This window comes from Aphelocoma coerulescens, chromosome 31, assembly GCF_041296385.1.
Source record: "Aphelocoma coerulescens isolate FSJ_1873_10779 chromosome 31, UR_Acoe_1.0, whole genome shotgun sequence".
Taxonomy (NCBI): Eukaryota; Metazoa; Chordata; class Aves; order Passeriformes; family Corvidae; genus Aphelocoma; species Aphelocoma coerulescens.
Window position 1 is genome coordinate 936,873 of NC_091044.1, and position 24,624 is coordinate 961,496.

The 24,624-nt window shown below is 62.3% G+C and overlaps 2 protein-coding genes across 4 annotated transcripts in view; one reads left to right on the forward strand and one right to left on the reverse strand.

Moving 5' to 3' along the window:
* The window catches only part of KDM5C (lysine demethylase 5C), a 37,514-nt gene extending 17,987 nt beyond the window's left edge, over positions 1-19,527 (forward strand). For 2 of the 3 annotated variants that reach the window (XM_068998150.1, XM_068998151.1), the window contains exons 14-27: positions 1,316-1,510; positions 3,758-3,939; positions 4,933-5,057; positions 5,149-5,296; positions 7,134-7,230; positions 8,016-8,374; positions 8,682-8,820; positions 9,438-9,617; positions 10,178-10,312; positions 11,631-12,155; positions 14,344-14,401; positions 15,449-15,648; positions 17,105-17,290; positions 19,244-19,527. In XM_068998150.1, the coding sequence (XP_068854251.1) occupies positions 1,316-1,510; positions 3,758-3,939; positions 4,933-5,057; positions 5,149-5,296; positions 7,134-7,230; positions 8,016-8,374; positions 8,682-8,820; positions 9,438-9,617; positions 10,178-10,312; positions 11,631-12,155; positions 14,344-14,401; positions 15,449-15,648; positions 17,105-17,290; positions 19,244-19,252 (2,538 nt within the window). In that variant the 3' untranslated portion in view covers positions 19,253-19,527. Of the gene's footprint in view, positions 1-1,315; positions 1,511-3,757; positions 3,940-4,932; positions 5,058-5,148; positions 5,297-7,133; positions 7,231-8,015; positions 8,375-8,681; positions 8,821-9,437; positions 9,618-10,177; positions 10,313-11,630; positions 12,156-14,343; positions 14,402-14,739; positions 15,412-15,448; positions 15,649-17,104; positions 17,291-19,243 lie in introns of those variants that run through there. The other variant, XM_068998152.1, reaches the window with a different exon arrangement.
* Positions 19,528-24,235: 4,708 nt separating this feature from the next.
* Positions 24,236-24,624, reverse strand: part of CACNA1F (calcium voltage-gated channel subunit alpha1 F) — a 30,072-nt gene continuing 29,683 nt past the window's right edge. Inside the window, exon 48 of the mRNA XM_068998162.1 lies at positions 24,236-24,475. Within this exon, the coding sequence (XP_068854263.1) occupies positions 24,236-24,475 (240 nt within the window). The remainder of the gene's footprint in view (positions 24,476-24,624) is intronic.

Sequence of the window (24,624 nt, forward strand, 5' to 3'; positions counted from 1 at the left end):
AGTGCATCGAGCACTGCCCAGTTCATGGTTAGGGTTAGGTTAGGCTTAGGATCAGCACTGGGGGTGGTCCCAGCTGGGTTTCAGGCTGTGTTTAGGGGTGCCCCCGGTTTTGGGGATCCCCCTGACACCCCACACAGCTCCCTGCAGGCAGGCAGTGCATCGAGCACTGCCCAGTTCAGGGTTATGGTTAGATTTAGGGTTAGGTTAGGGTTAGGTTCCCCAGGTTTGAGGGATCAGCGCTGATCCCGGCTGGGTTTGGGGCTGTGTTTAGGGGTGCCCCCCGGTTTTGGGGAGCCCCCTGACACCCCACACAGCTCCCTGCAGGCAGGCAGTGCATCGAGCACTACCTGGTCAGGGTTAGGGTTAGGTTAGGCTTAGGATCAGCACTGGGTGGTCCCAGCTGAGTTTGGGGCTGTGTTTAGGGGTGCCCCCGGTTTTGGGGATCCCCCTGACGCCCCGCACAGCTCCCTGCAGGCAGGCAGTGCATCGAGCACTGCCCAGTTCAGGGTTAGGATTAGATTTCGGGTTAGGTTAGGGTTAGGTTCCCCAGGTTTGAGGGATCAGTACTGATCCCGGCTGGGTTTCAGGCTGTGTTTAGGGGTGCCCCCCGGTTTTGGGGAGCCCCCTGACGCCCCGCACAGCTCCCTGCAGGCAGGCAGTGCATCGAGCACTACCCAATTCAGGGTTCGATTAGGGTTAGGTTTGGGTTCGGTTCGGGTTAGGTTATGGTTAGGATCAGCACTGGGGGTGCTCCCAGCTGAGTTTGGGGCTGTGTTTAGGGGTGCCCCCGGTTTTGGGGATCCCCCTGACACCCCGCACAGCTCCCTGCAGGCAGGCAGTGCATCGAGCACTGCCCAGTTCATGGTTAGGATTAGATTTAGGCTTAGGCTAGGGTTAGGTTCCTCAGGTTTGAGGGATCAGTACTGATCCCGGCTGGGTTTGGGGCTGTGTTTAGGGGTGCCCCCCGGTTTTGGGGAGCCCCCTGACACCCCGCACAGCTCCCTGCAGGCAGGCAGTGCATCGAGCACTGCCCAGTTCAGGGTTAGGTTCGGGTTAGGTTCCCCAGGTTTGAGGGATCAGTACTGATCCCAGCTGGGTTTCAGGCTGTGTTTAGGGGTGCCCCCCGGTTTTGGGGAGCCCTCTGACACCCCGCACAGCTCCCTGCAGGCAGGCAGTGCATCGAGCACTGCCCAGTTCAGGGTTAGGTTCGGGTTAGGTTCCCCAGGTTTGAGGGATCAGCGCTGATCCCGGCTGGGTTTGGGGCTGTGTTTAGGGGTGCCCCCGGTTTTGGGGATCCCCCTGACACCCCGCACAGCTCCCTGCAGGCAGGCAGTGCATCGAGCACTACCGGCGCCTGCGCCGCTACTGCGTCTTCTCGCACGAGGAGCTCATCTGCAAGATGGCCGCGAGCCCCGAGAAGCTGGACCTGAACCTGGCGGCCGCCGTGCACAAGGAGATGTTCGTGCTCGTGCAGGAGGAGCGCAAGCTGCGCAAGGCCCTGCTGGAGAAGGTGGGGGCACCCCGAGAAACGGGGGGTGGGGGGTGCCCTGAAATATGGGGGGGTACAGAGGGGCAGGGGGAGCTGCGGTTGGGGGGGGGGTGAGGGTCGTGTTTGTGCCCCCCCCTCAGGGGGGTTATGGAGGGGTTGGGCACCCCAGAAGCTCTGGGTAAGGGGTGAGGGTCGTGTTTGGCCCCCTCAGGGGGGTTATGGAGGGGTTGAGGGTGGTGGGGGAATCCCAAAAGCTGGGGAGGGGGTGAGGATCACGTTTGGCCCCCTCAGGAGGTTATGGAGGGGTTGAGGGTGGTGGGGGAGCCCCAGAAGCTCTGGGGAGGGGGTGAGGGTCATGTTTGTGCCCCCCCTCGGGGGTTATGGAGGGGTTGGGGGTGCTGAGGGCACCCCAGAAGCTCTGGGTAAGGGGTGAGGGTCGTGTTTGGCCCCCTCAGGGGGGTTATGGAGGGGTTGGGGGTGCTGAGAGCACCTCAAATCTCTGGGTAAGGGGTGAGGGTCGTGTTTGGCCCCCTCAGGGAGGTTATGGAGGGGTTGAGAGTGGTGGGGGAGCCCCAGAAGCTCTGGGGAGGGGGTGAGGGTCATGTTTGGCCCCCTCAGGAGGTTATGAAGGAGTTGGAGGTGGTGGGGAAGCCCTAAAAGCTCTGGGTAAGGGGTGAGGGTCGTCTTTGGCCCCCTCAGGGAGGTTATGGAGGGGTTGGGCACCCCAAAAGCTCTGGGGAGGGGGTGAGGGTCATGTTTGGCCCCCTCAGGGGGGTTATGGAGGAGTTGGAGGTGGTGGGGAAACCCTAAAAGCTCTGGGTAAGGGGTGAGGGTCGTGTTTGTGCCCCCTCAGGGGGGTTTTGGAGGGGTTGGGGGTGGTGGGGGACCCCAGAAGCTCTGGGGAGGGGGTGAGGGTCATGTTTGGCTCCCTCAGGGGGGTTATGGAGGGGTTGAGGGTGGTGGGGGAACCCTAAAAGCTCTGGGTAAGGGGTGAGGGTCATGTTTGGCCCCCTCAGGGGGGTTATGGAGGGGTTGGGGGTGGTGGGGGAACCCCAGAAGCTGGGGAGGGGGTGAGGATCACGTTTGGCCCCCTCCGGAGGTTATGGAGGGGTTGAGGGTGGTGGGGGAGCCCCAGAAGCTCTGGGGAGGGGGTGAGGGTCATGTTTGTGCCCCCCCTCGGGGGTTATGGAGGGGTTGGGGGTGCTGAGGGCACCCCAGAAGCTCTGGGTAAGGGGTGAGGGTCGTGTTTGGCCCCCTCAGGGGGGTTATGGAGGGGTTGAGGGTGGTGGGGGAACCCCAAAAGCTCTGGGGAGGGGTTGAGGGTCATGTTTGGCCCCCTCAGGGAGGTTATGGAGGGGTTGGGGGTGGTGGGGGCACCCCAAAAGGTTTAGGGGTGTTGAGGGGCTGTGTTTGTACCTCCTCACGGGGGTACAGAGGGGGTGAGGAGGACCCCAAATGCTTTAGGAGGGTCTGAGGGTCATGTTCGTGCCCCCCCAGGAGGGTCACAGAGGGCTTGGTGGTGCTGGGGGCACCCCAGAAGCTCTGGGGAGGGGGACCTGAGGGTCGTGTTTGGTCCCTCTGGGGGGTTATGGAGGGGTTCAAACTGCTGGGGGGACCCCGAAGGTTTTGGGGTGTCCTGAGGGTTGTGTTTGTGCTTCTCTGGGGGGTCACAGAGGTGCTGAGGGGACCCCAAAAGCTCCGTGGGGAGCAGGGTGAGGGTCAGCTGTGGGGTCACAGGTTGGGGCTGCTGGGGGACCCCAGAAGCTCCATGGGGGGGTCTGAGGGACGTTCCTGTGACTTCCCAGGGCATCACAGAGATGGAGCAGGAGGGGCTGGAGCTGCTGGGAGGAGTCTGAGAGAATTTTAGTTCCCCTTCAGGGGATCAGGAAGGGGTTTGGGGGTGCTGGGGGCACCCCAGAAGCTCCATGGGGGGGGGGGTCTGAGGGACATTTCTGTGCATCCCCCAGGGGATCATGGAGGGGTTTGGGGTACTAGGGGGAGTCTGAGAGAATTTTAGTTCCCCTGAGGGGATTGCAGGGGGGTTGGGGGTGCTGGGGGCACCCCAGAAACTCTTGGGGGGGGTTCTGATGTCCGTTTTTCTGCCCCCCCAGGGCATCACAGAGATGGAGCAGGAGGGGTTGGAGCTCCTGGGAGGAGTCTGAGAGAATTTTAGTTCCCCTTCAGGGGATCAGGAAGGGGTTGGGGATGCAGGGGCACCCCAGAAACTCCTGGGGGGGGGTTCTGATGTCCGTTTTTCTGTCCCCCCAGGGCATCACGGAGGCGGAGCGCGAGGCCTTCGAGCTGCTGCCGGACGATGAGCGCCAGTGTGACAAGTGCAAGACCACGTGTTTCCTGTCAGCCCTGGCCTGCTACGACTGTCCCCAGGGCCTCGTCTGCCTCTACCACATGGACGACCTCTGCAAGTGCCCCCGCAGCAAGCAGTACCTCAGGTGGGGGGGCTGGGACAGGCCCTGGGGGGGCCTCGCTGGGCTCCTGAGGGGGCCACGGCGGTGGTTTGGGGAGGCTTGGAGGCCTTGATGTGCCCCAAGGGTGGTTTGAGGGGGCTGTAGGAGGGGTTGGGAGTGGGTTTGGGGGGGCTGATGTGCCCTTGAATGGGATGTGGGGATGTTTCAGGGAGAGTGGAGGTCTCTGTGTGGCCTTGGAAGGGGATGTGGGGATGGTTTGGAGGGGATGGGGGGGGCTGGGGATGTGGGTGTGCCCTTGGGGGGGACACGGGGGTGGTTTGTGGGGGTCTGTAAGGGTGGGGGTGGGGTTTGGGGGGGCTGGCAGAGGGGTTTGGGGGCCTCACTTTGCCTCTGAGGGGGACACAGGGATGGTTTGGGGAGGCGGGGGGCCTCGATGTGCCCTTGGGGGGCATGGAGGGGTGGGTTTGGGGGGCTGTAAGAGGGGATGGGGGCCTCGATGTGCCCTAGAGGAGGATGAAGGGGTGGGTTTGGGGGGCTGTAAGAGGGGCTGGGGACCTGGGTGTGCCCTTGGGGGGGATGGAGGGGTGGTTTAGGGCTCTGTAAGAGGGGCTGGGGACCTGGGTGTGCCCTTGGGGGGGACACAGGGGTGGCTTGCAGGGGTCTGTAAGAGTGGGAATGGGGTTCTGGGGTATTGGGGCCCTTAATGTGACCCTGGGGACACACACGGGGTTGAGCTGGTGGGGCTGCGGGTCCTGGTGTGACCCTGGGTGGAGTCCTGGCTACGATTTGGGGGTGCTGGAGGTCTCGGGGTGTCCCTGGGAGAGGCAGGGGAGGAACACGGCCACGGCCTGGCAGCTCCATCCCCTGCTCCTGCTGATGTGAGGGGCTCACTGTCTGCCCCCAGCCACCCCAGAATCCCCCCTATAGCCCATGGGCTCAGTCTGGGGGCCCTGTCTATACCCTGGGGGGGTCGTGGGTGCTCAGGGGGGCTCCCAGTGACCCCCAGCCCCCCCCCAGGTACCGCTACACCCTGGACGAGCTGCCGGCCATGCTGCACAAGCTCAAGGTGCGCGCCGAGTCCTTCGACACCTGGGCCAACAAGGTGCGCATCGCCCTCGAGGTGGAGGACGGCCGCAAGCGCAGTGAGTGGGGGTCCTGGGGGGTCCTGGGGGGGTTCAGTGGGGGTCTGGGGGCTCGGAGCCCGGCCCTGACCCCCCGGCTGTGCCCGGCCAGCGCTGGAGGAGCTGCGGGCGCTGGAGTCGGAGGCGCGGGAGCGCAAGTTCCCCGAGAACGAGCTGCTGCACCGGCTCAAGGGCTGCCTGGGCCAGGCCGAGCGCTGCGTGTCCGAGGCCCTGGGGCTCATCAGCTCCCAGGAGACCGGGTGAGTGTCCCCAGAGTGTCCCCCAGGGTCCCCGAGTGTCCCCAGCCTGTCCCCATGCTGGGTCTCTCGCCCTGGGTGTCCGTCCTGTTGCCTCAACCTGCCCGGTCTCGTGTCCCTCTTGTGCTTCCTGTGATCTTGTCCTGTCCCCTGTGGGTCTGGGACACCTCCGTGTCCCTGTCCTGTCCCCTGTGGGTCCTGGACACCTCCGTGTCCCTGTCCTGTCCCCTGTGGGTCTGGGACACCTCCGTGTCCCTGTCCTGTCCCCTGTGGGTCTGGGACACCTCTGTGTCCCTGTCCTGTCCCCTGTGGGTCCTGGACACCTCCATGCCCCTGTCCTGTCCCCTGTGGGTCCTGGACACCTCCGTGTCCCTGTCCTGTCCCCTGTGGGTCTGGGACACCTCTGTGTCCCTGTCCTGTCCCCTGTGGGTCTGGGACACCTCTGTGTCCCTGTCCTGTCCCTACAGACACTGGACACCTTCGTGTCCCCATCTTGGCCCTATGGACACCGGATACTCCTGTGTGCCCGTCCCTGTGTGCCTATCCTGTCCCTATGGACACCGGACACTCCTGTGTGCCCGTCCTGTCCCTACAGACACTGGACACTCCTGTGTGTCCGTCCTGTCCCTACAGACACTGGACACTCCTGTGTGCCCGTCCTGTCCCTATGGACACCGGACACTCCTGTGTGCCCGTCCCTGTGTGCCCGTCCTGTCCCTAAGGACACTCCTGCGTGCCCGTCCTGTCCCTTGTGCATCCTGGACACCCCAATGTCTCTGTCCTGTCCCCATAGACACTGGACACCTTCCTGTCCCCATCCTGTTCCCTGTAGGGTTTCCATGTGCCTGTCCCCATCCCCCTCCACGTTCCCTCCCCTCACTGTCCCCGCGGTGCCCGGCAGTGCCCGCTGTCCCCGTGTCCCCCGGTGCCCAGCAGTGCCCTCTGTCCCTGCAGGGTCCCCCCGGTGCCCAGCAGTGCCCATTGTCCCCGTGGTGCCCGGCAGTGCCCTCTGTCCCCGCAGGGTCCCCCCGGTGCCCGGCAGTGCCCTCTGTCCCCGCAGGGTCCCCCTGGTGCCCAGCAGTGCCCATTGTCCCCACAGGGTCCCCCCGGTGCCCAGCAGTGCCCATTGTCCCCACAGGGTCCCCCCAGTGCCCAGCAGTGCCCATTGTCCCTGTGGTGCCCAGCAGGTGCCCAGCAGCGTCCCCATGTCCCCACGGTGCCCAGCAGTGCCCTCTGTCCCTGCAGGGTCCCCCCAGTGCCCAGCAGTGCCCTCTGTCCCCGCAGGGTCCCCCCAGTGCCCGGCAGTGCCCATTGTCCCCGTGGTGCCCAGCAGGTGCCCAGCAGCGTCCCCATGTCCCCATGGTGCCCAGCAGTGCCCATTGTCCCTGCAGGGTCCCCCCAGTGCCCGGCAGTGCCCTCTGTCCCTGCAGGGTCCTCCCGGTGCCCAGCAGTGCCCTCTGTCCCCGCAGGGTCCCCCCAGTGCCCGGCAGTGCCCATTGTCCCCGTGGTGCCCAGCAGGTGCCCAGCAGCGTCCCCATGTCCCCACGGTGCCCAGCAGTGCCCATTGTCCCTGCAGGGTCCCCCCAGTGCCCGGCAGTGCCCTCTGTCCCTGCAGGGTCCTCCCGGTGCCCAGCAGTGCCCATTGTCCCTGCAGGGTCCCCCATGGTGCCCAGCAGTGCCCATTGTCCCCACAGGGTCCCCATGGTGCCCAGCAGTGCCCATTGTCCCCACAGGGTCCCCACGGTGCCCAGCAGTGCCCATTGTCCCCGTGGTGCCCGGCAGGTGCCCAGCAGCATCCCTGTGTCCCCCCGGTGCCCAGCAGTGCCCATTGTCCCCGCAGGGTCCCCGCGCCGGCGCTGACGGTGGAGGAGCTGCGGGCGTTCCTGGAGCAGATGAACCAACTGCCCTGTGTCATGCACCAGATCGGGGATGTGCAGGTGGGCCGGGGGTCCTGGGGCATCACAGGGGTGTCCCAGGGGTGTCCCACGGTGTCCTGGGGTTGTCCCTGTGTGTCCCAGAGGTGTCCTGGGGTTGTGTCTGTGTGTCCCAGAGGTGTCCCACAGTGTCCCAGGGGTTTCACACGGTGTTCTGAGGTGTCACACAGTGTCCTGGGGTTGTCCCACAGTGTCCCAGGGGTTTCACACAGTGTCCTAGGGGTGTCACATGGTGTCCCAGGGGTGTCACACGGTGTTTTGAGGTGTTACACAGTGTCCCAGGGATGTCCCACAGTGTTCTGAGGTGTCCCACAGTGTCCCAGGGATGTCCCACAGTGTCCTAGCTGTGTCACATGTTGTTCTGAGGTGTCCCACAGTGTCCCAGGGATGTCCCACAGTGTCCTAGCTGTGTCACATGTTGTTCTGAGGTGTCCCACAGTGTCCCAGGGGTGTCACACGGTTTCCCAGGGGTGTCCCACAGTGTCCCAGGTGTGTCCCACGGTGTTCTGAGGTGTCCCACAACGTCCCAGGGGTGTCCCACAGTGTCCCAGGTGTGTCCTACGGTGTTCTGAGGTGTCCCACAACGTCCCAGGGGTGTCCCACAGTGTCCCAGGTGTGTCCTACGGTGTTCTGAGTTGTCCCACAGTGTCCCAGGGGTGTCCCACAGTGTCCCAGGGCTGTCACACAGCATCCCAGGGGTGTCCCATGGTGTCCCAGGGCTGTCCCTGCACGTCCCAGGGATATCCCCCGGTGTCCCGGGGCTGTCCCTGACCCCGTGTCCCCCGCAGGCGCTGCTGGAGCGGGTGGAGGCGTTCCAGGCGGAGGCGCGGGCAGCTCTGGACGTGCCCCCCCCGGCCCCCGGGACGCTGCAGGAGCTGCTGGAGCGGGGGGCCCGGCTGGGCGTGGAGGTGCCCGAGGGCCGGCGGCTGGAGCGGCAGCTGGCCCAGGCCGCGTGGCTGGAGGAGGTGACGGCCACCCTGCGCTCCCCCCGCGCCCGCGTGCCCCTGCCCGTCATGCGTGGCCTCATCCAGGCCGGCCGCACCGTGGCCCCCAGCCCCGCCGTGGACGTGGCCATGGCCGAGCTGCAGGAGCTGCTGACCATTGCCCAGCGCTGGGAGGAGAAGGCCCAGATGTGCCTCGAGGCCAGGTCAGGGGGGAGACCCCTCCCCAGGGGATGATGGGGGGCTGGGGGCTGCACCTCAGAGGGGAGAGGGGGTGGGGCTGTGCCCTGTGTCCCCTGAGGGGAATAAGGGGCTGGGGGGGAAGGGCTGGAGACTGTGCCCCATGTGCCCAGGAGGGGATAAAGGGGCTGGGGGTGACTCCATGGGGAGGGGGATAAAGGTTTGGGGTTCGGCCGCTCCTCAGAGGTTCCTGCCCTGGGTTGGGGGGTGTCGGGGGGGGGTCTCTGGGGTGTCAGGGGGGTCTCGGGGTGCCTGGCTCTGACACCCCCGCAGGCAGAAGCACCCCCCGGCCACGCTGGCTGCCATCATCAAGGAGGCCGAGAACATCCCGGCGCTGCTGCCCAACATCCAGGCCCTGAAGGAGGCCCTGGCCAAGGCCCGCGCCTGGATCGCCGATGTCGAGGAGATCCAGGTGGGCTCTGCACCCCCACGAGCACGCCGGGAGGCCTCGGACCCCCACAGCCCCTGCACTGCACACCCCTGAGTGCCTGCGCTGTCCCCTTGGACACTCCTGTGTCCTGTCCTGTCCCCGTGGACATTGGACACTCCTGTGTCCTGTCCTGTCCCCATGGACATTGGACACTCCTGTGTCCTGTCCTGTCCCCATGGACATTGGACACTCCTGTGTCTGCATCCTTTTCCCATGGACATTGGACCCTCCTGTGTCCTGTCCTGTCACTGTGGACACTGGACACTCCTGTGTCCTCACCCTGTCCTCTATGGCAGCTGGGCACCCCTGTGTCCTTATCCTGTCCCCCTGGACCCCTCAACGTCCCTGTCCCCATGGATCCTGGACGCTACACATCCCTGTCGTGTCCCCGTGGACCTCCCATCTGCTGCCATGTCCCCATCCTCTCCTGTCCCTGCCATGTCCCTGCCACATCCCTGCACCGTGACCCCATCCTGTCCTGCCCATAATCCCCCCACTCCCACATCCCCATCCATCCCCACGTCCCTCTCTCATCCCATTCCTGTCCCCACCACTCCCCACGTCCCCACGCCAGCCCTGGCTGACCCGTGTCCCCCCAGAACGGTGACCACTACCCGTGCCTGGATGACCTGGAGGGGCTGGTGGCCGTGGGCCGGGACTTGCCGGTGCGGCTGGAGGAGCTGCGGCAGCTCGAGGTGCAGGTGGGCACCGCGCACTCCTGGCGGGACAAGGCCTCCCGCACCTTCCTCAAGAAGAACTCCTGCTACACCCTGCTCGAGGTGGGTGTGGGGGGCTGGGGGGCACAGGGGGGTCCTGGCCGTGCCTTTTCTGTGGTCTTAGAATTAAGAGCTGGACGTGGCAAAGGGATAAAAGGGGTTTTTACCTCGGTATTTAATAGGGTTTTTCTGGTTGTAAGAGTTTGTCGAGGCGGAGCGCGCCGAGGTGCGCGCGCACGGTGAATCCGTGCGCGGTTCCGCAGGCTTTGCAGGTCAGCACGTTTGACGAAGGTTTTCTAATGAGAGGCTTAATGAACGGCGCGATACCTTTAAATTTTAAAGCATTTTCTTGCAGGTGGGCTTTATTTTAGTTTACAGAACGCGTTTTAGGGAGAACCTTGGCTTCTCAAGGTAGCGTAAGGCGTTTAACTGTGAGGCCTTTAGGACGTTTACTTTTGTGGCCCAGCGGAATACCAGCACTGTGCTCAGGTAGCAGGCTCAAAGAGTTACGAGTACCTACGTTACTAATACCGAGAACACATAAAGCTGTACGAAAAGAAAAGGCAAAAAGCCACGGTGGCATCCCTGGCACGGCGCTGAGCCCCCTGTGTCCCCTCCTGCAGGTGCTGTGTCCCTGCGCCGACGCCGGCTCCGACAGCAGCAAGAGGCTCAAGTGGCGGCAGGAGCCGGGGCTGTACCGGCTGGACGCCGAGAGCTTGGGGCTGTCGGCGCAGGACCTGCGGGACCCCGGCGCTGTGGTGAGCTCCCCCGGGACCCCCTGCTCCTGTCCCTGCTGCCCACGCCGAGATCGGGGTGTTTGGGGTGGGGGGACACCACATCCCCCCCAGTCCTGTCGCCTCTCGCGCTCCTGGTTACGCTCCCCTCAGTTGCTGTCCCCTCTCGCGTTCCTCTTTGCCCCTACGTTGGGGTGTTCCAGGGTTTGGGGCAGGGGGCACCACATTTGCCCGGTTCCTGTCGCCTCTCCCATTGCTGATTTCCTCTGTGCTCAAGGTCAGGGATTCGGGGGGTTGGGGATGGGGCACACCCTGGGACCCCCCCGTTCCTGGCACCTCTCACACCTCCCAGATCGTGGCGGTTGGGGTTTGGGGATGGAGCACCCACAATTCCCCCCGTTCCTGTCACCTCTCACCACCCTGCTCTCCCCCAGATCGTGCCATTCAAGGGTTTGGGGATGGGGCAGACCCTGTGACCCCAAATCCCTGTCACCTCTCACCCCCTGCTGTCCCCCAATCCCTGTCACCTCTCACCCCTGTGACCCCAAATCCCTGTCACCTCTCACCCCCTACTGTCCCCCAATCCCTGTCACCTCTCACCCCCGTGACCCCAAATCCCTGTCACCTGCTGTCCCCCAATCCCTGTCACCTCCCACCCCCTGTGACCCCAAATCCCTGTCACCTGCTGTCCCCCAATCCCTGTCACCTCCCACCCCCTGTGACCCCAAATCCCTGTCACCACTCACCCCCGTGACCCCCAATCCCTGCCACCTCCCACCCCCTGTGACCCCAAATCCCTGTCACCACTCACCCCCGTGACCCCCAATCCCTGCCACCTCTCACCCCCTGTGACCCCAAATCCCTGTCACCACTCACCCCCTGTGACCCCAAATCCCTGTCACCTGCTGTCCCCCAATCCCTGTCACCACTCACCCCCTGTGACCCCAAATCCCTGTCACCTGCTGTCCCCCAATCCCTGTCACCTCCCACCCCCTGTGACCCCAAATCCCTGTCACCACTCACCCCCTGTGACCCCAAATCCCTGTCACCTGCTGTCCCCCAATCCCTGTCACCACTCACCCCCCGTGACCCCAAATCCGTCACTTGCTGTCCCCCAATCCCTGTCACCACTCACCCCCTGTGACCCCAAATCCCTGTCACCTCCCACCCCCTGTGACCCCAAATCCCTGTCACCTCTCACCCCTGTGACCCCAAATCCCTGTCACCTGCTGTCCCCCAATCCCTGTCACCACTCACCCCCTGTGACCCCAAATCCCTGTCACCTCTCACCCCCTGTGCCCCCAAATCCCTGTCACCTCTCACCCCCTGCTGTCCCCCCCAGATCGTGGCGTTCAAGGAGGGCGAGCAGAAGGAGAAGGAGGGGATGCTGCGGCTCCGCCACGCCAACGCCCAGAAGGCCGCGCCGCCGCTGCCGGGCCCGGGGCCACCGTCCTGCGTGTGCGGGCAGCCGGCGGGGCCGGGCATGCTGCAGTGCCAGCTCTGCCGGGACTGGTTCCACGGCTCCTGCGTGGCCTGGCCCCGCCTGGGCGCCCAGAAGCCGTCGCCGGCCTGGTGGGAGTGGGACGCCAAGTTCCTGTGCCCGCTGTGCCAGCGCTCGCGGCGGCCGCGCCTCGAGACCATCCTGGCGCTGCTGGTGGCCCTGCAGAAGCTGCCGGTGCGGCTGCCCGAGGGCGAGGCCCTGCAGTGCCTCACCGAGCGGGCCATCACCTGGCAGGACCGCGCGCGCCAGCTCCTGGCGTCCCCCGACGTGGCCGGGCCCCTGGAGCGCCTGGCGGCCCTGCGGCACCGGCTGCACGGGGACAGCGACGGCGCCCTGCGCGAGGCCAGCCGCAACGAGCAGACCAAGGTGCGGGGTTTGGGGGGGTTTTGGGGGGCAATTTGGGGTGTCAGACCCCTGTGTGAGCGAGGCCAGCCGCAACGAGCAGACCAAGGTGCGGGGTTTGGGGGGGTTTTGGGGGGCAATTTGGGGTGTCAGACCCCTGTGTGAGTGAGGCCAGCCGCAACGAGCAGACCAAGGTGCGGGTTTGGGGCACTTAGGGGGGTTTTGGGGGGCAATTTGGGGTGTCAGACCTCTGCACGAGGCCAGCCGCAACGAGCAGAGCAAGGTGTGGGGTTGGCGGGTTTTGGGGGCAATTTGGGGTGTCAGACCCCTGTGTGAGTGAGGCCAGCCGCAACGAGCAGACCAAGGTGCGGGGTTGGAGGGTTTTGGGGGCAATTTGGGGTGTCAGACCCCTGTGTGAGCGAAGCCAGCCTCAATGAGCAGACCAAGGTGCAGGTTGGGGGGTTTAAGGGGGTTTTGGGGACAATTTGGGGTGTCAGACCTCTGCACGAGGCCAGCCGCAACGAGCAGAGCAAGGTGTGGGGTTGGCGGGTTTTGGGGGCAATTTGGGGTGTCAGACCTCTGTGTGAGTGAGGCCAGCCGCAACGAGCAGACCAAGGTGCGGGGTTTGGGGGGGTTTTGGGGGGCAATTTGGGGTGTCAGACCCCTGTGTGAGTGAGGCCAGCCGCAACGAGCAGACCAAGGTGCGGGGTTGGGGGGGTTTTAGGGGGGGTTTTGGGGGGCAATTTGGGGTGTCAGACCCCTGTGTGAGCGAGGCCAGCCGCAACGAGCAGACCAAGGTGCGGGGTTGGGGGGTTTTAGGGGGGGTTTTGGGGGGCAATTTGGGGTGTCAGACCTCTGCACGAGGCCAGCCGCAACGAGCAGAGCAAGGTGTGGGGTTGGCGGGTTTTGGGGGCAATTTGGGGTGTCAGACCTCTGTGTGAGTGAGGCCAGCCGCAACGAGCAGACCAAGGTGCGGGGTTTGGGGGGGTTTTGGGGGGCAATTTGGGGTGTCAGACCCCTGTGTGAGTGAGGCCAGCCGCAACGAGCAGACCAAGGTGCGGGGTTGGGGGGGTTTGAGGGGCAATTTGGGGTGTCAGACCCCTGTGTGAGCGAGGCCAGCCGCAACGAGCAGACCAAGGTGTGGGGTTGGGGGGGTTTTGGGGGGCAATTTGGGGTGTCAGACTCCTGTGTGAGTGAGGCCAGCCTCAATGAGCAGACCAAGGTGAGGGTTTGGGGAGTTTAAGGGGGTTTTGGGGGGCAGTTTGGGGTGTCAGACCCCTGTGTGAGAGAAGCCAGCCTCAATGAGCAGACCAAGGTGTGGGGTTGGGGGGTTTAAGGGGGTTTTGGGGGCAATTTGGGGTGTCAGACCCCTCTGTTGAGTGAGGCCAGCCGCAACAAGCAGACCGAGGTGCGGGGTTGGGGGGTTTTATGGGGGGTCTTGGGGGGCAATTTGGGGTGTCAGACCTCTGTGTGAGTGAGGCCAGCTGCAATGAGCAGACCAAGGTGCGGGTTTGGGGGTGCTTAGGGGGGTTTTGGGGACAATTTGGGGTGTCAGACCCCTGTGTGAGAGAGGCCAGCCGCAACGAGCAGACCAAGGTGCGGGTTTGGGGCACTTAGGGGGGTTTTGGGGGCAATTTGGGGTGTCAGACCCCTGTGTGAGAGAGGCCAGCCTCAATGAGCAGACCAAGGTGTGGGTTTGGGGCACTTAGGGGAGATTTAGGAGGGTTTTGGGGACAATTTGGGGTGTCAGACCCCTGCGCAAGGCCAGCCGCAACGAGCAGACCAAGGTGGGGATTGGGGGATGTTTGGGGGGTTTTATGGGGGTTTTGGGGTGTCAGGAGCCTGCACGAGACCAACCACAACGAGCAGACCAAGGTGAGAACTGGAGGATTTGTTGGGGGTTGTGGGGGGATTTATGGGGGCTTTGGGGTGTCAGACCCCTGCGCAAGGCCAGGCGCAACGAGCCGAGACCAAGGTATGGGAATTTGGGGGGGGTTTAGGGAGATTTGGGGTGTCAGACCCCTGTGCAGAGCGAGCTGCAACAAGCAGCCCAAGGTGGAAGCGTCTGGGAGGCAGCGGAGAGGTGTGGGGCAGGTTTTGGGGCTCCAGCGAAGGTTTTGGCATTACGGGGGGTGGATTTGGGGGTTCTGGGGCTGGTTTTGGGGCTGGGGGAGGCTGAGCCCCCCAAAACACCTTCCCTGCTCCCCCCCAGGTGTCGGTGGAGAACGGGGATGCCCCTAGCCCAGAGAAGAACGGACCCCTGCCCTCAGGTGAGCGGGGTCAGGGGGTTGGGGACCCGCTGGGATCCACCAGATCCCATCCGGGGGGATCCCGTGGGAGCTCAGGGGGTTCCTTGGGGCCACCTGGGAGCTGGGGACCCCACACGAACCCGGCAGATCCCGTGGCACCCTTGTGGATCCCCTTCGTGCCCTGGGGGTTCCAGCCTGTCCCTGGGCCATGTTTGTGTTCCCTAGGTGACACCGTGTCCCCCCAGGGTTGTGGTGTCCCCAGGATGTCCCAGTGTCACCACGGTGTCCCCATGATGTGTCCCCACAGAGCTGGAGGCACTGAGCTCCCCGTGTCCCCTGTCCCTGTGGTGTCCCTGCAGAGCTGGAGGCGCTGAGCTCCCCCTGTCCCCTCCTGTCCCTGTGGTGTCCCCACGATCTCCCTGTGGTGTCCCCACAATGTCCCCGCAGAGCTGGAGGCGCTGAGCTCCCCCTGTCCCTTCCTGTCCCTGTGGTGTCCCCACGATGTCCCCGTGGTGTCCCCACAGAGCTGGAGACGCTGAGCTCCCCCTGTGTCCCCTGTCCCTGTGGTGTCCCCAGGATGTCCCCACAATGTCCCTGCTGAGCTGGAGGCGCTGAGCTCCCCGTGTCCCCTCCTGTCCCTGTGGTGTCCCCATGATGTCCCTGTGGTGTCCCCGCAGAGCTGGAGGCGCTGAGCTCCCCCTGTGTCCCCTGTCCCCGTGGTGTCCCTGTGGTGTCCCCGCAGAGCTGGAGACGCTGAGCTCCCCCTGTGTCCCCTCCTGTCCCTGTGGTGTCCCCTCCTGTCCCTGTGGTGTCCCCACGATGTCCCCGTGGTGTCCCCGCAGAGCTGGAGGCGCTGAGCTCCCCCTGTGTCCCCTGTCCGTGTGGTGTCCTCACAATATCCCTGCTGAGCTCCCCGTGTCCCCCTGTCCCTGTGGTGTCCCCTCCTGTCCCTGTGGTGTCCCCACGGTGTCCCCGTGGTGTCCCCACAGAGCTGGAGGCTCTGAGCTCCCCCTGTGTCCCCTCCTGTCCCTGTGGTGTCCCCACGATGTCCCCGTGGTGTCCCCGCAGAGCTGGAGGCGCTGAGCGCGGCGCTGCCGCGGCTGCAGGGGCCGGTGCTGGAGTTGTCCGAGGGGACGCGGCGGCCGCTGGAGGAGCTGATGATGGAGGGGGACCTGCTGGAGGTGACGCTGGACGAGGCCCAGAGCATCTGGCGGCTGCTGCAGGCCACGCGCCCGCCCCCGCTGGCCCTGTTCCGCCTGCTGCTCGAGGTACGGCACCCCAAAACTGCCCCGGGGACCCCCAAACCAGCCCCAGAGATCCCCAGACCAGCCCCAGAACCCCCAAAACTGCCCAAGGGACCCCCAAACCAGCCCCAGAGATCCCCAAGCCAGCCCCAGAGATCCCCAAGCCAGCCCCAGAAGCCCCCAGAACTGCCCCAGGGACCCCCAAAACTGCCCCAGAACCCCCCAAAACTGTCCCAGGGACCCCCAAACCAGCCCCAGAACACCCCAAACCAGCCCCAGGGACCCCCAAACCAGCCCCAGAACCCCCCAAACCAGCCCCAGAGATCCCCAAACCACCCCCAGAACCCCCCAAAACTGCCCCAGAGATCCCCAAGCCAGCCCCAGGGACCCCCAAACCAGCCCCAGAACCCCCCAAACCAGCCCCAGGGACCCCCAAGCCAGCCCCAGGGACCCCCAAGCCAGCCCCAGGGACCCCCAAACCAGCCCCAGAACACCCCAAAACTGCCCCAGGGACCCCCAAAACTGCCCCAGAATCCCCCAAACCAGCCCCAGGGACCCCCAAACCAGCCCCAGAACACCCCAAACCAGCCCCAGGGACCCCCAAACCTACCCAGGGACACAGAGCCCTCCAAAACTGCCCTGGAGACCCCAAAACTGCCCCAGAGACCCCCAAACCTACCCAGGGACACAACCCTCCCAAACCCTCCCTGGGGGGACAGAATCCCCCCTAAACCAACCCCAGAGACCCCAAAACTTTCCCTGGGGGCACAGAACCCCTCCCAAACTCTACCCAGAACCCCCCAAACCTCCCCAGGGACACAGAACCCCCAAATCCACCCCAGAAGCCCCAGACCTTCCCTGGGAGTACAGAACCCTCCCAAAGCTTCCTCAGGCCCCCCTCAAACCACCCCAGAACTTCTCCAGAGCATTTCCAGGACCCTAAAACTTGGCCCAAACTCTTCCAGGTGGCTCCAGACCCACCCCAAAACCCTCTTAAGGCACCCCAAATTGTCCTCAGGACTCCAAAACTTTCCCCAAGCACCCTGAGGAGCCTAGAACTGCCCCAAAGCATCTCCCTTGAGCCCCAGAACTGCCCCAACCTCTGCTGGGCACCCCAAAACTGCCCCCAAATCATCTCTTAAAGCTCTTACTGACCCCCTCACATTCCCTCAGACCCCCCAAGATGGGCCCCGTGCAGCTCCTCTTCCCCTCTTCCTCAAGTTGGGGGTCCCCAGAATCCCCTCTGCTGACCCCAAAACACTCCCCGTGCCCTTCCTTCGCCCCTTTCCTGACCGAGTCCCTCAGGGTGAGGGTCCCCAAAACCCCTCAGGAACCCCAAACGCCTCCTTCCACCGCTTCCCTCACCCTCTTCCACCTCCTCCAACCGCTCTGGGGACCCCAAACCTGCCCCGCCCTGGCAGTCCAGCCCCCCGTTCCCAGCTTTGGGGGTCACTGATGGGGTGTCCCCCCCCCTCCCCAGCTGGAGCAGGCGGAGCGTCGGGGGGCTCGCGCCCGCGGCCGGGACCCCGAAAAGCGCCGGAAGCGCCGGGCGGAGCGGGGGGACCTCCCCCCCCTGGCCAAGGAGGAGCTGGAGCCAAAGAGGAGTCGGGGGCCCGAGGGGGGCGACCCCCGGGACAGCCCCACACCCGGCCCCCAGGCCCCGGGGGTGAGTGTGGGGTACAGGGCGGGTCAGTGGGGGGATTGTGGGGTGAGAGGGGGCCCAGGAGGAGAATTGGGGAGTTTATGGGGTACGGGGGGGGGGGGAAGTTGTGGGGGGACATGGGGGGATTGTGGGGTGAGAGGGGGCCCAGGAGGAGAATTGGGGAGTTTATGGGGGGGGCGGGGAGGGAGTTGTGGGGGTACATGGGGGGATTGTGGGGTGAGAGGGGGCCCAGGAGGAGAATTGGGGAGTTTATGGGGTATGGGGGGGGAGTTGTGGGGGTACGTGGGGGGAGTTATGGGGTGAGAGGGGGCCCAGGATGAGAATTGGGGAGTTTATGGGGTACGGGGGGGGAAGGGGAAGTTGTGGGGGGACATGGGGGGATTGTGGGGTGAGAGGGGGCCCAGGAGGAGAATTGGGGAGTTTATGGGGGGGGGGGGAGGGAGTTGTGGGGGTACATGGGGGAATTATGGGGTGAGAGGGGGCCCAGGAGGAGAATTGGGGAGTTTATGGGGTATGGGGGGGGAGTTGTGGGGGTACGTGGGGGGAGTTATGGGGTGAGAGGGGGCCCAGGATGAGAATTGGGGAGTTTATGGGGTACGGGGGGGGAAGGGGAAGTTGTGGGGGGACATGGGGGGATTGTGGGGTGAGAGGGGGCCCAGGAGGAGAATTGGGGAGTTTATGGGGGGGGGGGGAGGGAGTTGTGGGGGTACATGGGGGAATTATGGGGTGAGAGGGGGCCCAGGAGGAGAATTGGGGAGTTTATGGGGTACGGGGGGGGGGGGGGGGGAAGTTGTGGGGGTACATGGGGGGATTGTGGGGTGAGAGGGGGCCCAGGAGGAGAATTCGGGGGGCCCAGGAGCAGGGGGTAGAGAGAGGCTTGAGGGGGGTTAAGGGGGGGATTATGGGGTACAGGGGAGAGTTGTGGGGATTGAGGAGGTTACAGGGGGTACAGGGTGGGATTATGAGGTGAGAGGGTGTCCCAGAATGAGAATTTGGGGGTTTATTGGGTACAGGGAGGAGTTGTGGGGTTGAAGGGGAGTTATGGGGATACAGGGGGATCAAGGGGGTTTATTGGGGGGATTATGGGGTGAGAGGGGGGCCCTGGAGGAGAACTGGGGGCGTTCATGGGGTACAGGGAGGAATTAGTGTTGAAGGGGGTTTATGAAGATCATGGGGGTTTATTGGGAGGATTATGGGGTGAGAGGGGGGCCCTGGAGGAGAATTGGGGGTTGGGGGGTTTATGGGGTACAGGCAGGAGTTACGGGAGTCCATGGTGGGGTTATGGGGTGAGAGGGGGGCCCTGAAGGAGAATTTGGGGGGGGGAACTTTATGGGGGCTACAGGGAGGAGTTACGGGAGTCCATGGTGGGGTTATGGGGTGAGAGGGGGGCCCTGGAGGAGAACTGGGGGAGGGGGCTTTATGGGGTACAGGCAGGAGTTATGGGAGTCCATGGTGGGGTTATGGGGTGAGAGGGGGGTCCTGAAGGAGAATTTGGGGGAGGGGGCTTTATGGGGGCTACAGGGAGGAGTTACGGGAGTCCATGGTGGGGTTATGGGGTGAGAGGGGGGTCCTGAAGGAGAATTTGGGGGGGGGGAACTTTATGGGGTACAGGCAGGAGTTACGGGAGTCCATGGTGGGGTTATGGGGTGAGAGGGGGGTCCTGAAGGAGAATTTGGGGGAGGGGGCTTTATGGGGTACAGGCAGGAGTTACGGGAGTCCATGGTGGGGTTATGGGGTGAGAGGGGGGCCCTGGAGGAGAACTGGGGGAGGGGGCTTTATGGGGTACAGGCAGGAGTTACGGGAGTCCATGGTGGGGTTATGGGGTGAGAGGGCTCCAGGAGGGGCACGGGAGGGCTCTGGGGTGCAGGGGGGGGGAGGGTTTGGGTGCAGGGGGGGGGAGGGCTGCCCGTGTGGTTTGGGGCTGTGCCCCCAGCCCTGTCCCCCGTGTCCCCCCAGGACTCGTGACGCGGAGCCCCCAGCTCGGACGGACGCGCCTGACGGCGGTGGGGATGGACTGGGGGGGGCCACGCCGGGCCCCCTCCCCACCCTGGGGCCCCCCCCAAGCTCCCCGATCTGGGGGAGGGGGCTCTCCCCTTGCCCCCTTCCCCTCCCCCCCCCCTCCCCCCCCCCCGCGATGTAATTATTTGAGTTGTTTCTTTTGTATCGTTCAGCCCCGGGGGGGGGTGGGCCACACACGGGTGGGGGTCCGGGGGTCCCCCCCGCACCGGGGAGGGGGGACCCCAACCAGCACAGCAGGGCCAGCCCCCCCACCCCCCCCCCCCGCACCGGGTTTTTTATAGGATTGGGGGGGTGGGGGTGGGGGGGGGGGGCGGATTTGGGGCCCCCCTGCCCCCCCCCCCGCCGACACTAACAAGTCTCAAGCTCTTTGTAGCGGGGCGGGGGCGGGGGGGCCTTATTTTATTGTATTATGATTTTTTTTTATTATTATTAAACTTTGGAGGTTAAAGGGGGTCGGAGGTTATTGGGGGGGTGGGGTGAGTTGGGAGGGGTCAGGGTGATTGAGGGGGTCCGGATTTTGGGGTGTTCAGGGTTCCAGGGGGGGCGTCAGGATTTGGGGGGGGGGGGAGGGGCTTCAGGGTTACTGTGAGGGGTTGGGATTTTGGGGGATTCGGAATTCCCGGAGGGGGGGTTGAGGATGATTTTGGGGAAGTCGGGATTACTCAGCGGGGGTGTTGGGGATTTTGGGGGTGTCGGGGTTATGGGAGGATTCTGGATTTTGGGAGTTCAGGGTGTTTGGGGGTTTGGGATTTTGGGAGGTTTGGGGATTTTGGGGGGGGTCGGGATTATGGGGGGATTTGGGATTTTGGGCGTCCGGGGTTTTTGTGGAGTTCAGAGGTTTTGGGGCGTTCGGGATTTCAGGGCTTTGGGATTTTGGGGAGTTCGGAGGTTTTGGGGGGTTCAGGATTTTGGGGAGTTCAGGGGGTTTGGGGAGTTCAGAGGTTTTGGGGGGAGTTCAGGATTTTGGGGAGTTCAGAGGTTTTGGGGGGTTCAGGATTTTGGGGAGTTCAGAGGTTTGGGGGGGTTCGGGATTTTGGGGAGTTCAGAGGTTTTGGGATTTTGGGGAATTCAGAGGTTTTGGGGGGGTTGAGGATTTTGTGGAGTTCAAAGGTTTTGGGGGGGTTGAGGATTTTGTGGAGTTCAGAGGTTTTGGGGGTTTGGGGTTTTGGGGAGTTCAGAGGTTTTGGAGGGGTTGGGATTTTGGGGAGTTCAGAGGTTGTGGTGGGGTTCGGGATTTTGGGGAGTTCAGAGGTTTTGGGGAGTTCAGAGGTTTTGGGGAGGTTCGGGATTTCGGGGGTTCGGGATTTTGGGGATCTCAGAGGTTTTGGGGGCTTTGGGATTTTGGGGAGTTCAGAAGTTTGGGGGGGGTTCGGGATTTTGGGGATCTCAGAGGTTTTGGGGGGTTTTGGGGGTTTTGGGGAATTCAGAGGTTTTGGGGGGGGTTCAGGATTTTGGGGAGTTCAGAGGTTTTGGGGGGGTTGGGATTTTGGGGAGTTACGAGGTTTTGAGGGGTTCGGGATTTTGGGGAGCTCAGAGGTTTTGGGGGGGTTCGGGATTTTGGGGGAGTTCAGAGGTTTTGGGGAGGTTCGGGATTTCGGGGGTTCGGGATTTTAGGGAGCTCAGAGGTTTGGGGGGGGTTCGGGATTTCGGGGGTTCGGGATTTGGGGGAGCTCAGAGGTTTGGGGGGGTTCGGGATTTGGGGGGGGTTCGGGATTTTGGGGGTTCGGGATTTTGGGGAGCTCAGAGGTTTTGGGGGGGTTCGGGATTTTGGGGGTTCGGGATTTTGGGGAGCTCAGAGGTTTTGGGGGGGTTCGGGATTTTGGGGGGGTTCGGGATTTTGGGGGTTCGGCCCCCCCGAGCTCCCCGCGCAGCCTCGGGGGGGCGCTCGCCCTGCGCGCGGAGCCGCCTCCCCATTGGCCGCCGGCTCCACCAATGGGCGCGCGGGGGGGGCGGGGCCTGGGCGGGCGCGGGAAACTCCGCTCGGAGCCCCGGAGCGAGTCCTGGTCCTGAGGCAAAAACCACCCCCCCGTGAGGTAAAATTTACTTCTCCTGAGGTAAAAACCCACTTGTCTGAGGTAAAACCTTCCCCGCTTAGGTAAAACAGCCCCTTTCCGGAGGTAAAATTCCCCGTTCTAAGATGTGACATGTTCTTTCATGAGATAAAACCCATTTCTGTGAGGTAAAATTTACCTTCCTGAGGTTAAAAATCCACTTTTCTCAGGTAAAACGCCCCTTTCAATAAAAGAGCAATGTTTTTTCATGAGGTAAAGCCCTCTTCAAGTGGGTCAAGTTTTACATTTCTGAGGCAAAATCTGCCTCCCCGAGGTGAGAAGTTCTTTCCTGTGGTAAAACTGTCTTTCATGAGGTTAAACATGTCCCTTGCTTGAGGTAAACCCCTCATTTATGAGGTAGAATTCACCTTTCCTGAGGTAAAAATCCCCTTGCTAAGGTAAAATCCTTCCTGAAGTGAAAAACACTTCCATGAGATAAAACTTTCTTCAGTGAGTGAGGCAAAGTCCCACCTTCCTGAGAGGAGAGATGCTTTTTCCTAAGGTAAAACCCTCTTCTGTGAGGTAAAAGTTACTTTTTCTGAGGTAAAATACCCCTTCCCTGAGGTAAAATCCCTCTTTCCGGGGTGTGAAATGTTTTTTCATGAGGTAAAACCCTCTTTTGTGAGGCAAAATTTACCTTTCCTTAGATAAAAACCCCTTTCCTGAGGTGAAGTTCCTCTCCTTGAGGTGAAAAATGCTCTTTCTTGCAGTAAAACACTCGTGAGGTAAATTTTACTCTTTCTGAAATAAAACATTTACCCCTCTCTTTAGATAAAAGTCTCTGAGGTCAAATTCATCTTTCCTGAGGTAAAATCCCCATTTCTGAAGTGAAAATTCCTCTTTCTCAGGGAAACAAATGCCTCCTTTGTAATGTAAAGTTTCTCTTTTCTGAGGTGACAAAATCCTTTTTCCTGATGTAAAATCCTTTTTTTTTTTCCCAGCAGTCCCTCCTTTTTGGGTGTAAATCTCCCTTTTCCTGAGACAAAACTCCTTTTTTGAGGGAAAACACCTCATTTTCCTTCTTTTTTAGGCAAAACCTTTTTTTATTATTTCTAAAGGACTTTTTATTTTGGTTTTGAGGTAATTATCCCTTTTCAAGAGGGAATATTCATTTTTGAAAAACAAGTCACCGTTCCCAGGAGGTAAATGTCTCTTTTCCTGAGGTAAAACTCCCTTTTTTTTGAGGGGGAAACCCCCCCCCTTTTTGTTTTTTTCTTCCCTTTTTGAGTAAAAACTTCCTTTTTGAGAAGAAACATCCTTTCCTCTTAAGAAATGTTCCTTTTCCTGAAATAAAAACCTCCTTTTTGAGGACATTCCCCCCCCCACCCCTCCCTGATGTGAATATCCCTTTTCCAGGGGAAAAAAAACACAATCTTTTAAAGAAAATCCTTTCCCCCCCTTTTTAATTTTTCCTTTCTTTGAAGGAAAAATCCTTTTTTGTAGGGAAGCATAGTTGGTTGTTTTGTTTTGGTTTGTTTTCCTTGAGGGCAACCCTCTCTTTATTGAATAAAAACTTTCCTTTTTTTGAGGTAAAATCCCTTTTCCTGAGGAAAACCCTCTGAGCAGCAGCCCCTCTTTGAGGCAAATAACCTTTTTCTAGAGGAAAACACCTCCTTTATAAACCCTTTTTTTGACATAACCCCCTCATTTTTCTAAATTGAGGCAAAACCCGTCCTTTTTTTTTTTTTTAGTGAAAACGTCCTTTTTGAGGAAAAAGTTACTGGCTTGGGGCTATGTGTGGTTTTGGGGTGCGTTTTTTAAGGAAAAAACTTTTTGAGGTAAATATCCCTTTTCCTGAGGAAAAAACTCATTTTCTGATGATTCTTCCCCCACCAAGGCATATCTCTGTCCCAGACAGAAAAAAATTTCCTTTTTTTTGAGGTAAATCCCTTCCTTTTTTGAGGAACCCTTCCTTTCCCCGAGCTAAAACTCACCTTTTTTTGAGGGAAATGTTGGTGGTTTTTTTTGTTTTTTAATTTTTTTTAGGGAAACACGGTTTGGTTCTTTTGAAGGAAAACACGCTTCTTGGTTTTGAGTAAAAACTTTCTTTTTTTTGAAGTAAATACCCCTTTTCCTGAGGGAACAAAATACCCTGTTTCAGGAAAAAAACCTTCCCTGAGGCAAATACCCCTTCTGTGAGGAAAAAAGTAAAAACCTTTTTGATAGAAATCCCTTTTTTTCCTGAGGTAACATCGCTCCCACACGGTCTGGTGTCGGTGCCGGGTTCTAGAGCCAGCCCGCCCGGGCCCGCGGTGCCGGGTTCTAGACTCTGCCCGCCCGGGCCAGCGGTGCCGGGTTCTAGACTCTGCCCACCTATCCCCGCGGTGCCGGGTTCTAGAGCCAGCCCGCCCGGGCCCGCGGTGCCGGGTTCTAGACCCTGCCCGCCCAGCCCCGCGGTGCCGGGTTCTAGACCCTGCCCGCCCGGGCCCGCGGTGCCGGGTTCTAGACTCTGCCCACCCAGCCCCGCAGTGCCGGGTTCTAGACCCTGCCCGCCCGGGCCCGCGGTGCCGGGTTCTAGACTCTGCCCGCCCGGGCCCGCGGTGCCGGGTTCTAGACTGCCCGTCCGGACCTGCTGTGCCGGGTTCTAGACTCTGCCCACCTATCCCCGCGGTGCCGGGTTCTAGACTCTGCCCACCTATCCCCGCGGTGCCGGGTTCTAGACCCTGCCTGCCCGGGCCCGCGGTGCTGGGTTCTAGACTCTGCCCGCCCGGACTCGTGGTGCTGGGTTCTAGACTCTGCCCGCCTACCCCTGTTGTGCCGGGTACTAGACTCTGCCCACCTACCCCCGCAGGGCCGGGTTCTAGACTCCGCCCGCCCAGCCCCGCGGGGCCGGGTTCTAGACTCCGCCCGCCCAGCCCCGCGGTGCTGGTGCCGGGTTCTAGACCCCGCCGGCCCAGCCCATCTCGTCCGCCAGCTCCTCCTCTGCCGGCGGCCGCAGCGGCTCCTCGTCGCTGTAGACGGCGGGCGCGGGCGGGGCGCGGCGCCGGGTCAGCAGGTCGGCAGCCGCGCTCTCCATCTCGTCCATCGTCATGTCGCACGCGTCCGCGATCTCGCGCTTGGCCACGGCCACGAACTTGGGGTCGCGGGCGAATAGCCCGAGCCCCTCCGAGATCAGCACCTGGGCAAGGGGGCGAGGGGGACGCGCTGGCACCGGCACCGGGGGTGTGCCTGTGTCCCTTACTGCCTCCACCAGGCTGTCGCCCAAGCCGTGGGGTGTCCCCCTCCCTGTCCCCAGTGTCCCCCTTACGTGTTCCCCCCTCACTCACT